We start from the raw sequence: 14,270 nt of genomic DNA on the forward strand, positions 1-14,270 counted from the left end.
ATCGTTTGTTACCTTTGCTGACTGTTCACCTTACACTTTACAATAGGAAACAATGTCAAAGCTGTTTGCTTTAGAATACACTAATGTGAGCATCATTTCTAATTAAACTGCTAAATTAAAACTGAACTGAAATCATAAACTAAAACGTTTTACAAATCCAAATCAAATAAAATCATTGTACAGAATTGGACAATGATAATAGCAGCATTACAAAGTGGGAATATAAAAATCATCACATGGGCTTTTGCCTGTGTATGATGAGAGTACTCTCTGGCTGCTAAGATGGTCAACTAGCTTCTCAAAACTCATTAAAATACGAAATCATTTGTGTACATCATTGTAGTCATTTTTATAAACCCAAACAAGTGTTAATTGTTTTGGGATCTAGTAATAACCTGAAATTTGAGCTAAAGCCATTCCCCATTGGACATTTTCTTTACTAAAAAAAATAAATGCAACTCCTTTGAAATTTTTAAAATCTGATCTTAAACTTTGTTGTTACTGGTATTACATCACACTATTATTTAACATTTTCAAACTGTCCTTATACTTATGGTTTTGGTGCCATTTTACGCCAACATCCTACACTTTTATTTTAATTATTATACTTTATTATTAAAAGCAATCATTTATACTAGTACAGGGAGCGGCAGAAATATCTGACGGTTTACAAGCAAGTAAACTTACAGTCCGGCATCCGAGTGGTGGGGAGCGGCTCATTCTCAAGGCCAAGTGACGCTTATCAAGGCGACAGCTATCATCTTCATTTCCGTCCTAACCTAGAACGAAGTGAAGTGATTGTTTTGTCTATATCGGAATTGCCAGGGGTGCTGTGTTTTCTTAGTATGTTAGTAAGTTATTCACATTCAAATTAAAAATTTTAAAGATTCAAAGATTTTATTAGGCCATTAAGTTTGTACAATAGGCTACGTCACAGTAAAATAAAAAATCAATAAAACTAAATATAAAAGGAAACAAAACAAACAAAACTGCAAGTCTAAACAGCAAACCATGAAAAGGTAAATAAATTAGGCATACCATAGCATATCATATATAGGGTCCATTCACTACATAATTTTTCAACCTTCAAAGCCTCAAAATAATCATAACATTTGTAGAATGGGTTTGTTAGTAGCCAATTCTTTAACACTTTTTAAAACTTCAATTTTTGCAAGTTTCCAAGTTCTTTAAAGTAGGCCTAGGCGATGCCTAAAAAAGATGTTTTAGCGAATTTCCCTACAGGGAAGTAGCTATTACCGTAGGTCTCATGGTAAGACCTAGGCCCGGGACCGATTTACTTTTTTATTTTGATGTCCCCAGAGGCAAAAACACCTTTCGTTCAAATTTTTATATAGGCCTATGTATATAGAGATATATTTAACTTATATATATATATATATCCCTCCGAGTGTCCATAGTTTAGGCCTTAATGTCCACCTATTTTTGGCGCATTTGCAAGGTTTTATTAAAACGGATCTGAGAAGCTTAAAACAATGTTAATTCTACTGTTCTATATACCATTTTGTTTGGAAAATCATGGGCTTCAATATCATACATCAAACATAAGAAATATTTGTTTCAAAAAATTTTTTTAGGTAAAAAAAAATTATTTTGGAAAAATTGAAAAAAAAAAATAAGTTCGCGCTCAATGAAATTGTAGGCTATAAATTATAGGCCTATAAATATTTAAAAATAGCCACTTTGTTCTAAATTTTATGAGGATTACAAATATATAATAATATAAGGAAGTAGATTTGCAAATAAATAAGTTATGGGCAAAAAACAGATTTCAGTACATAGCGTTTAGCTAAGAATGCATAGCCTAACCATAGCTAGGAATCTGGCTGATAATTAACATCAATGTCACTACCAACTTCATCCGGATCGTCAATAAGTCAGCCTTCAACATCACTAATATCGTCTTCTAGTGCATTAGGTATATCAGACGATGTAACTTTTTTTGGTCCAAGTTCAAATGCTAGTGAAACTGATTTTAAATTAAGTCACATGATTGATGAAGCTAATGAATGGTACAAATCAAATATGTTGTTACTAAATTTAGATAAAACACAAAAAATTGTATTTTCTTTAAAGAGCTCTGATGAGAACAATAAGGATAAGGTTGTTAACCTTCTAGATCACTCTTGATTCTAGACTGTCTTGGAACCACCAAATCAGTAAGTTAATGTCTGCAAAACACTCAGTTGGGTCATCTGCCTCTTGAGGAAATTAAAAGATTGTGTTGAAATTAGTTGCCTTAAAATGGTATACTTCGCTCTATTCCAGAGTGTCATGACCTATGGCCTTCTTATCTGGGGTAATGGGAGTAATGTCTATGATGTTTTGATTTTGTAAAAGAGAGCTGTTAGAATTGTCAATAATGCACCCTATCTAGCTCACTGTAGGCCTCTTTTTGTTGATAGTAAAATAATGACTGTTGTAAATATGTACATCTTACTATGTTTGTTGCATGTTAAAAGGAAATTCAGTAGTTAAGTTTTAAATGAAAATGTTCACTCATACAACACTAGAGGCTCTCACTTGATTCATGTTCCTTTTGCTAGACTAAGTAAGGTAAACAATTCTTTTGAAATCATAGGTATAACACTTTTCAACAAACTTAATTACACCTCTCACCATGTTAGTTATAATGTGTTTAAGACTACTTTGTACAGATGGTTAACTAGCCACCCTTTTTACAAACTAGATGAGTTCTTTAAAAGCGATATTTCAAAATTGATGTTTGAAAAACAAACGCAATGTCCCTAACTTGTTTAATTCTTTGTGCCCTTCTAGTCACATTATTTAAGTAACTTGTTTCTGATGTTAACCATTTTGATATAGTCATATTTTTATTTACCTTTGTTAATTTGTTTCAAAATCTATTTTTATCATCTTGCCATGTTAGTATTGTTTCTATGTACTCGTTCTATTTTGACTTGTATTTTGCTCATATTTTTTGCCCTATGTTTCACCATGTTCCTGCCATTAGACTAGATTTTAGATTATAACCAGGCCAGCTTGTCTTAACTTATTTGATAAAATTATTTTTGTTACTATTTCATGTGAAATATTTAATTACATTTTAATATTATGTAGCAAATGACGAACCCTATTGCACTGTAAAATGTTTAAAGGGTAATAAAGATTCTTATTCTTATCACTACTGTCCATTTTTAACACTAAAAACGACGATAAACGTACAAAAACACACAAGTCACCGATGTGAAATAACCAAGTTGTCTAAAACACGAACGTCAGCTGTCTGCTACAATTACGATCGGCTCGGAGAACATAAAGCGCTTAGAGACAGACCTCTGGAGAAAGCTTAGAATCTAATGAAAAGAACGATACCTAACTCGATCCAGTTCAATCCGATTCAGTCAGTCATAGAGCCTTCGCCGTAAACGATGTTCGTGCGTCGAAAAATCGACGCGTGACACTACACAAAGTGTGTCGTGAGTCGATTTTTTGACGAGTGACGCTCGGAGGGATATATATCTATGGCAAATATTTACTGTATTATATAGAGATAAATAACTTACTGTAAGCGCACGACTTGTTTGCGCGTGGCCCCTCCACTGCCTCCTTAGCCAGGAGGGGCCCCCACCACAGCCGGGCGCTTGGCGATCTGCTACTAGTCGCCCTAAAAATGTTGTCTATACTACTTCTACTCCCAGCGGATGCGTAACACCAACACACGGCACCTGTTGGTATTATAATATTTCCATTGCTTCTCTGTGAATGGTTTACCCTTTTTTACGGGCGGTTGCCATGATATTAATCTATGTTAGCCTAGCATGACACTTTTTCAACCCACGGCATAACAATCATTCATTAATTACTCAACCGCACTACTCATCTAAACAGCACAGTCCAATAAACTGACAGTCGATAGAATACAATACTCGTCCGGTCATAAAATAGTGTCATAAAACACTTTACGTGCAACATTAAGAGACCGACTTTCGTTTTATCAACTTAGGGATATAAAATAAATAACTGCAAGCCACTAACTGTTTAAAAGGGTGTTCGGAAAACCCGTTCGAATTTTTAAGGTGTTATTTATTGTACATAATACGAAAATAAGCAAAAGTTTCCATAATGATATGTACTAAGCCTTATGGTTTTCTGTTTATAGGTATATCTGTTAGTGTTTTTACATAAAATACTATATCTTAAGATGTCGCCTATAAACTCTAGATCTATAAAAATTAATAATTTACACCTAAAAAGTCAAACTTAGCAATTAAATTGGAATATATGCCTAATATGGCTTCACCGTTTGGTGTACATTTAAATAAGTAAAAAAAATAGTTATATGAAAATAAAATACTCTAATACAGTACCAAAACAATAATATAAAACCCTTAGTAATTACATTGTATGGTATTAGAAATAAATTCAAATTTAAATTCTAAAAAAATGTACGCAAAAAAGGAAAACAACGCGAACAGCGCTGGTCGAATGTTTTTAGAAAGCGTAGTCCGACCAATGCTACGGAAACTTTGGCTGCGTGGTGGGAGATTGGTACCGCTCTCCCCCCGCGCACCCGGCTCGCAAACAAGTCGTACGCTTACAGTACATATATATATATATATATATATATATATATATATATGTGTCCATCCCCACAATACCGGTAACTTGAGTAATTTTTGTCCGATTTTAATAAAGTTTGGTTTGAAGGTGTAAAGGCAGGATAAACTTGAATGAGTTCGCAAACCAGCATGGGAACGGGGTTTAACGGGGGGTTTTATGGGGTAAAAATGGGGTTTTCTAATTTTTTACCCTTAAAACACACAATTTATCAATTTTTCTCCAGACCTTTTCAAAGAACTTAAAAAAAAAATAATTTAGTAGACTACCAATATCAAAGTGTTTTTGTACGATATTTTAATTGGTTACGGAAAAATTTTAAAACATTGTTAATTTAAAATTCCCATGTTATTCTTATGGAGAATAACTTATTATAATATGTTGTAGTTGGCTTGTTTGTGGATAAATTTTGATCAAACTTTGCGTTTTCATTTAGGCTATTTCATACTAAGCTATTGATATTTTAATAACAAACACACTTTACCATTCAAAACTATTTAATTTAAACGCTAACCATTGAGTAAAAAAAGTAACAGATATTTAACTGGTTTTAGAAACAAAAGTAAATTACGTAAAATTAGAGAAGAGTTTAGAGTTTCTCCTAAATAGCTTAGTTATATTCTCCTTGGTTTTATTAAAATTGAAGAAAAACACAACCACTCATTTTTCTATAAATGAATGTAAACAAGTGAATGTGAAGTGAACACACCACTAGCTACAGTGTAGTTAAATTATTTGACCATAATCAGGGCACTCAGTTGTAACCACGGATGAAATACAGTTCAGTATAAAAAATAAACTATTAACACACTTTTTAACAAAAAATGTTCTATATTTCAGCTTAAGCCTTCTTCAGGAAAAAATCCAAAACAAAAATTGTGTTAATATTGGGTGATGAATTTTAGATCTGTTTTGAAAGCATGTCTGTGTTAGAATTTCACTAAATAACTTCTTGTTATTAAATTACCTTAAAGCACATGGTCTTCTTAATATATTTAATACCCCTGCCTCAGCAAATCTGTAGACGTTTCTGGGGACATCATAATGAAAAATTAAATCCGTCCCGGGCCCAGGTCTTAACGTGTCACTTCCTGTAAACTACTTTTCTATAGCAAAATTCGCTAAAACTATCTAAATATAACTAGATAGGATTGATATATATATTAAGGTTCAAGGCCTGAAATACTAGTGAAAAGAAAAAAAAGAAAAAAGGAAAATATTATTGGCCTTAGCCAACATATAAGGATAACCAAAGACAGGGAACTAAACCAGACATTAAAACAACTCAAGAAAAATTATACAACATATATGATAGCAATCAAAAGGAGGTTTATTGAAAGTAGCATAGAAAATGCTGACAATGTAATTAAAGCCACGTGGAAAATAATAAATAATGAGATTAAAGAAAATCCTTTTCACAACGATGAAATTAAATTAGTTGTAGACAAAATAATAATAATTGGTGAAGTTTTTAACGAGTATTTTGTAAGTGTTGTTGACAAATATATTAACCCTAAACTAAATAATCATAGACAGTTTGTCCAAATGCCAATTCTAAATAATGTATCAAAATTCCATATTAAACCTTTAAATGAACCAGAACTCAAGCAAAAATTATCTTTTTTTGATAACAAGTTCACTTCAGGTTACGATGAGATTCCAATGCCCATTATAAAAAGTTCTAAAAACGCATTACTAAAACCCTTGGTACATATTAAACTCGTCTTTCATTTCTGGAATTGTTCCAAATAAACTGAAAATTTCTAGAATCAAAACATTACATAAAAATGGGGGAAAAACAGTACCATCAAATTACAGGCCTTTATCAATATTGCGCACTATATCTAAGCTCTACGAGCGTGCAATGCACTCCCGATTGGTAAGATATTTGGAAAATAATCAATTATTTGACGAAGAACAACATGGTTTTAGGTCTGGAAAATCTGTAACAACTGCTGGTATTGATATAGTTGAGACTATTATTGATGCTATTAATAGAGGTGACAACTCTGTTGGAATTTTCATGGACCTTAGTAAAGCTTTTGATAGCGTTTCGCATCAGACCCTTATTTCAATATTACAACATTTTGGTATTACTGGTAATTCACTAAATTGGTTTAAATCATATTTAGAAAACAGGCAGCAATATGTTGAACTGAATACGATTACAGAATTCAATCAATTATTTAAAGTCAAATAATCTCTAAAACAAGTCACATAGGCTATGGAGTCCCTCAGGGGTATATTCTTGGTCCAATTTTATTCCTCTGTTATATAAAAGGCCTGCCTTCAGCTCTAACAAACTTAAACAGTAAATTATGCCTCTATGCTGATGATGCAAATTTAATAGTTTCTGGTAGATCAAAAAATGAAATTGAATATACTATAGGCAATAGTAGCCTTGAATCTGTATACGAATATTTATCTTGCAAAAACTTGTTGCTTAACTCAGAGAAAACCAATTACATAAATTTTTCAACTGCCCAAAAAACCCCTTTAAAACCTTATTTAAAAATTGATAACAATTATTTAACTCAAGTGACTCGAACTAAATTCTTAGGACTAATAATTGATCAAATTTTTTCTTGGTTGTACCACATTGATAAACTAAAAAGCAAAATTTGTTCAGGTCTATTTATGCTGCACAACTTGTCTAAACTCTGCTCGTTGAATGTTTTACTGAAGGTTTACTATGCTCACATAAACTCACATATTGCATTCGGCATTGAATTATATGGTGCAACAACCATTCAAAATTTACATAGTATATTAATTTTACAAAAGAGAGCCATACGTATCATTTTAAACTTAGGGGAAAATCATTCGGCCAAACATTATTTTGCTAAATTAAATATCTTTACAGTGTATGGATTATATATTTATAAAACTATAATTAATCTATAATTGATCTAATCAATATCTATGATTAATTAATAATTAATCCAACTATATATAATAAAAAGTGAAATGAATACACATACACTTCCTTCCAAAATTGGGAATGACACATAATTATAATACTCGGCATCGGAACTACCCAGCCATCCAGAGGCATAATTTAGAGTTTTATAATAAAAAACCCACTGCTGCAGGTACTAGGTTGTTTTATTCACTGCCTAAAAATACAGTATAATAGAAATTAATAATATAAAAACATTTAAAAAGAAATTGAAAATATTTATAATAAGCAAATGTTACTAGTCATTTAGTGATCATTTTGATTATATTTTATAGAATTAATTGTACTTATTGACGCCAGTCTGCATTTATATTTGTATAATGTAAATCTTGAATAAAGTGTTTCTGAATCTGAATCTAGTGAAGTTAACAATAGGTTTGCAAAATTACCTCAAAATCGAGGATGGTCAGGTTAAAAAGAAGTCTGTATCTGTTGATTTTATAATGAAATGACTCACGTAATAGGATATTATGACCCTTCCTAAAAATTCCACAACTAGCAAGCTAAACTTGTTTGCAATGAGGAAAACTCAATGTTTAAGGAGTGAGGTTTTAGAAACTTCAGAAAGAGTTCCAAATACCATAGATGTTAACCCGTACTTATGTAGATTAGCCAACATAATTTTAAATGCCGTGTGGGTGTACAAATCTGATATTTTGGATTATGATATTAATGAGCAAGTATTATTGTATTTTTTTTTATTAATGCTAAACCTAAATGAACAGAAAGCTTAAATGTGCTATAAAAATATATATGTCTAATAAAGCATGGTCTTTTTCAGAAGTGGCAATATACTATCCCAGACATGAGGAAAAGAAACCTAAAATATACAATTCAATATAATAAGAAAAATAAATATAATTGAAAAAAAAACAAGCAGATAAAAGATAAATTCCACTCCTATATTACACCTCCAAAACATTGGTAACAAGATTTGAGCAACAGATCAACAGATGTCTGAAAATGAATGAGTATGTAACTATTGAATAGTTAACAAATTCTTCAACCAAGGGAAATATTTAAATAGACATACAAATCATACTGACTAGTTGAGTCATGTAGTTAGTTACTTGGTCCCGATAAGTGTTCCTCATAATTCGATAGTGATACGTAAAAAAAATGTTAAACATCAATAAACAGCTCCCTTTTAAATGTCCAGTATGTTCAATTATCTTCTCATCTCAGTGGAAAATGAGGACACATATATTAGAGCATACGGGTGAGCGGCCCTTTAAATGTTTGATATGTGAGCAAACCTTTATACAACTAAAACTTGTAAAGAGTCATTTGATGAAACACTCTGAGGAGAGCCCATATAAGTGCTCCACATGCGGAAAATCTTTCACAACCAACCATAATATGAAGAGACATTCATTGGTTCATACTGGAGAGCGACCTTATCAGTGCAGTACATGCGGAAAATCTTTCACAACCAAAAAAGTTATGGAAAGACATACATTGGTTCATACTGGAGAGCGACCTTATAAGTGCAGTACATGTGGAAAATCTTTCACAACCAATAGCCAAATGAAGGAACATGCATTAGTTCATAGTGGAGAGCGACCTTATATGTGCAGTACATGCGGAAAATATTTTACAACAAAAATGTATATGAAGAAACATACATATGTTCATACATTAGAGCGACCTTATAAGTGCAGTACATGCGGAAAATCTTTCACAACCAAAACTTATATGAAGAAACATACATATGTTCATACTGGAGAGCGACCTTACAAGTGCAGTACATGCGGAAAATCTTTTACAACAAAAATTTATATGAAGAAACATACATATGTTCATACATTAGAGCGACCTTATAAGTGCAGTACATGCAGAAAATCTTTTACAACCAATAGCAAAATGAAGGAACATGCATTAGTTCATACCAGAGAGCGACCTTATAAGTGCAGTACATGTGGAAAATCTTTTACAACAAAAATGTATATGAAGAAACATACATATGTTCATACATTAGAGCGACCTTATAAGTGCAGTACATGCGGAAAATCTTTTACAACCAATAGCAAAATGAAGGAACATGCATTAGTTCATACCAGAGAGCGACCTTATAAGTGCAGTACATGTGGAAAATCCTTCAGATACAAAAGCTATATGATTCAACATACATATGTTCATACTGGAGAGCGACCTTATAAGTGCAGTACATGCGGAAACTCTTTCACAAACAAATCTTATATGAAGAAACATACATTAATTCATACTGGAGAGTAATCTTAAAAATGCAGTACATGCGGAAAATCTTTCCTAACCATAAACAAAATAAGTCATATAAGATTGGTTCATACTGGAAATCGATCTTAGTGTACTACTTGTTTAAAATCCTTCATGAGAATACAAACAAGATTATACATAGTCTACATTATATATACATACAATGGTTGAATGGTTAAAACCAGAAAGTGACCTTATTTGTGCTTTACCCGTGGAAAATCCCTGACAATATGCAAAATGAAGAGACATTCATTGGTTTATACTGGAGAGCCACTTATAAGTACACTATACTTGTGTAAAATCTATCACATACATCAGCCTCATAAAATGCTTGTCCGTAGCATTTCTTTGCAAATACTTTGATACATATATTTCTTAGTGGTTCATACACAAGAGCAACCTCATTTATATATTACTTGTACTGTATTAACTACTTCACATTGTGACATTAATAAAAGTTTTTGTGTTGATTAATATATGTACATAATTAATTTTAAAAAAAATGAGCACTCTTCTATTATTTTCTATCACAAATATGGGTAAAGGTAGTGGGGAAGTGGCAAGTAACTATACACCTGTTTGTTCAGAAGTCGCCATTAACTTAACTCAATGATAAGAGATGACTGTTAAAAGTTTGGTTCATAAAGTAATTAAACATGTATACCAAATGACCAACATAAGACGTTTGATAAAAAAAAACAATCAGGAATTAATAAAGTGGTGGCATTTTTAAGCTTTTTGAAACAACTTTATAATCTATTAATGTCTATAATATATAATAAGCTTTTCTCAATTATAATGTCATGTTGTCAAATTAAATACTTTGTTGCTGCTCTACCCGTGCTTTGCGACAGACAGGACGCTGAAGAGAAAAATTTGTTTTTTATATCTGCTGACAAATTTAATCAATGTAATTAAGACTTAACTGTTCTTATTTTTCCTTGTTCCGTAGTTCATCGTATTTCCTTTAATTAAAAAAAAGCATTGAGTAAAAAAAAAGTAACAGATATTTAACTGGTTTTAGAAACAAAAGTGAATTGCGTACAAATTAGAGAAGAGTAAAGAGTTTCGCCTAATTACCTTAGTATTATTCTCCTTGGTTTTATTAAAACAGTATTGTAGAAAAACACAACCACTCATTTTTCTATTGATGAATATAAGCCAGTGAATGTTAAGTGAACACATCAATAGCTAAATAAAATTAAAAATTAAAAAAAAAATTCTAAAAATATTGGTGAAGTTTTTATTTCAAATTTATATTAATTCCAATATTACCAGTTCTTTGTGAAAATCACTAGCTACTAGGTGAAACCCGTCGAAATCGACGGTTATTTTCAAGGATTACGCTAATTCATCTAACTGTGATAAATTGAGTGAAATTGTACATATTTTGAGCATTTAGCATTGTTTAAAGATTAATAAGTGTAAAAACAATAATGATAGTTACCAAATATGGTTGATCATTCAATGAATAAAATATCTCCTATACTGTACGTCATCGGAGTTATTAGTATATTATCTGGTATCTCATCGTTTGGATTAAACTTTAAATAGTATTAAAATCGTATTGGTGGATCTTTTGTAGTTAAACACTTCCGTGATTTCATCAGTGTAATGCAGATTAATCTATGATTTAATTTGAAAAAATATCTGTTTGTTGGGAAGACACGTTCTAACTTCAACGGGAGATATCCATTACAGTGTAAGTTTGATTTTTCCTTCTTCACGTCGCGTCAGTTCATATCGTACTTCTGTGCTAATGAATAACCCTCTATCACAGTTTTGAGAAATTTGTTGTGGGGTTACTGTTAAAGCTGGAATTCCTTGACATGGGGGATGTCAGTTAGTTGTCTCAGTCATATCAATTACATAAAGTTGTCAATATAATCTCTCTACGGAATGTGAGGTGTAGTGGAATATACTTGAAGTGAAGTTGGCTTTTATTCTTAAACTGTTAGGGGCCTCCTCATTTATATGCGGCTTCATTGACAACAAATAATGCAAATGACATAGCAATGGGACATTTCCAAAAAGCAAAAATACTGTAAATTTGCTGTTACGTAAATATTGACGTTTACATGCATTGTAAATCAACATATCTTATAAAGGATGATGTGATCTAGTTTAAAAGGAATATGACCTTTCTGTCATGACAGTAGCTGCTTAATTTTCCAATGATTGAAAACATGTATGACAATAATCTCATGAACCTATGATGATCTGTCTAGAACAATATGATAAAAATAAAGACAAAAATGGTGAAAAGGGCAGTCACCAACCCGTAAAATAGATATAAGGTCAATAAGAAATAATTTTAAGAGTTACTGTGATAAAAGGATTTTCCACTGATTTCGTCATGGTATATATTGCAAAACATAACATGATACAGAACAAAATTAATTTTAAAATCAGAAAATAACATTGCAAATGCTTCTTTTGGACAATTCAGTAACTCCCAATTAATGTGTCTTGTTTAAAATACAATTTACAAATTAACAGCTGTTTCATTAAAAAGTATTATCCACATGGCCAAAATGTAAACAAATCTGTAGAGGGATCTTTAAAGGCTTCTGGGGCAGAGCCCTAAGGGAATTTACTTCGTTTTTCTTTTGATAACCCATCTACAGACCAAGACCTTTCTTTTGACACCCCTACCAAGTTGCTACGCCCAGCCGTTCTCTCAAATTAGTGGTGACAAAGTTTCCAATTAAATTTTTAGATTCCCCCATGTTAATCTTAAGGGAGAAAATCCTACTTTGATGGAAGATCCTGCCCAAACTAATAAAGATATCAAAAAACGAAAAACACTTTGCAAAACTACAGATCAGGGCAATTCTTTTGACATTTTAATCATCAAAATTGGTCCAAAAATGAGGGAGGAGTTCTGTTCACAAAAATCGGCTTAGCGTATTATATATATAGATGGTGAAATTAAAGTATTTGACCATTATCAGGGCACTTACAGTTCAGTATAAAAAATAAACCATTAGGCCCTAACACACTTTTTAACAAAAAATGTTCTATATTTCAGCTTAAGCCTTCTTCAGGAACAAATCCAAAAACAATTATTGTGTTAATACTGGGTGGCACTTACAGTTCAGTATAAAAAATAAACCATTAGGCCCTAACACACTTTTTAACAAAAAATGTTCTATATTTCAGCTTAAGCCTTCTTCAGGAACAAATCCAAAAACAATTATTGTGTTAATACTGGGTGATGTATTATGGATCTGTTTTGAAAGCATAGCCTATCTGTGTTAGAATTTTACTGAATAAGTTCATGTTATTAAATGACCTTAAAGCTCATGGTCTTCTTAAGGCAAATAGAACTGATATTACAGAATATTTTAGATTAGCAGGCACACAAAAAAAAACACTAATTTTTACCTACCATTTTAATATATTTAAAATACCCCTGCCTCAGCAAACCTGCAGACATTACTGGGGACATCAAAATGAAAAAGTAAATCCGTCCCAGGCCCAGGTCTTAATGTGTCACTTACGGTAATAGCTACTTTTCTATAGCAAAATTCGCTAAAACTAACTAAATAGGATTAATACCTATATACTGTATTTTAGCTTTAACTTTTTACTTGAGGTATGTGCTGTTAGATTGTTAGATTATGACTTATTAGTTTTATCTATTTATCGTACCCCTGATTCAAGCTTTACAGAGTTCTGTAGAAAATTGGAAGATCTTCTATTATTTGTTTCATCTAAACCTAAACTTTTCAAGTACATCGCCCTGGTGATTTCAATATAAACATCTTAAATGTTAATGATAAAGAGGGAAAGTATTTTTTGAATTTACTTAGGTCATTTGATTTGTTCCCAACCAATGTTAAACCAACCAGACAAACTGCTTTAGACAATATTTTCACTAATGTCAACAATCAAGCCTTGCTTCACTGTTTTATTACTGGGGAGGGAATAATATCGGATCATGCTGGAGTGGTTTCAAAATTCTTGATTGATAAAAATAAGAATAACAGTTGCTTAGTTAACAAAGAGGATTCTTACTATAGGAAACGCCTTGTATCATCAACAAGACTTGAAAATTTTGTCAATAGGTTAAGTAATATCGATTGGCCTACCTTGTATTCTATTAATGACATAAACTTAGCTTTTACATATTTTCTTAGGGTTTTAATTTCAGATTTTAATTTATGCTGTCCTGTTGTAAATGTGAAAAGTAATATTAAGATGAATAATAGATGTAATAGTTGGTTTACTACAGAATTGGAGTCAATGCGTAAATATTTATTGTTATTGTATGACAAATGGAAATATAGCAAGAATGTAAATGATAGGAACAATTTTAAAAGGTACAAAAGCATGTATACAAACAAGATAAGAGAAGCCAAAATCACTGCTAATGACAAACTAATTGCTCAATCCAAAAATACATGTAAAAAAGCTTGGGAAATAATCAGAAAAGAATCAGGACAGATTAAAACATTTTCCAAAACAACTTTAA

The 14,270-nt window shown here is 31.6% G+C and overlaps 1 protein-coding gene across 1 annotated transcript; it reads left to right on the forward strand.

Annotated features, from left to right (window-relative positions):
- The first annotated feature begins 750 nt into the window (after nt 1-750).
- LOC128995790 (zinc finger protein 551-like) lies at nt 751-9,793 on the forward strand. Its single transcript, XM_054420809.1, has 2 exons — nt 751-1,019; nt 8,340-9,793. The coding sequence occupies exon 2, from the start codon at nt 8,678-8,680 to the stop codon at nt 9,791-9,793; it is 1,116 nt and encodes a 371-aa protein (XP_054276784.1). The 5' UTR covers nt 751-1,019; nt 8,340-8,677.
- Nucleotides 9,794-14,270: the final 4,477 nt, after the last annotated feature.

This window comes from Macrosteles quadrilineatus, unplaced genomic scaffold (assembly GCF_028750875.1).
Source record: "Macrosteles quadrilineatus isolate MER2022 unplaced genomic scaffold, UCM_ALF_1.0 Scaffold_5__1_contigs__length_97177068, whole genome shotgun sequence".
NCBI lineage: Eukaryota > Metazoa > Arthropoda > Insecta > Hemiptera > Cicadellidae > Macrosteles > Macrosteles quadrilineatus.

What these genes read in the sequence shown, in the direction of transcription:
- LOC128995790 (XM_054420809.1), top strand. Translation starts at nt 8,678, where the DNA reads ATGTTAAACATCAATAAACAGCTCCCTTTTAAATGTCCAGTATGTTCA.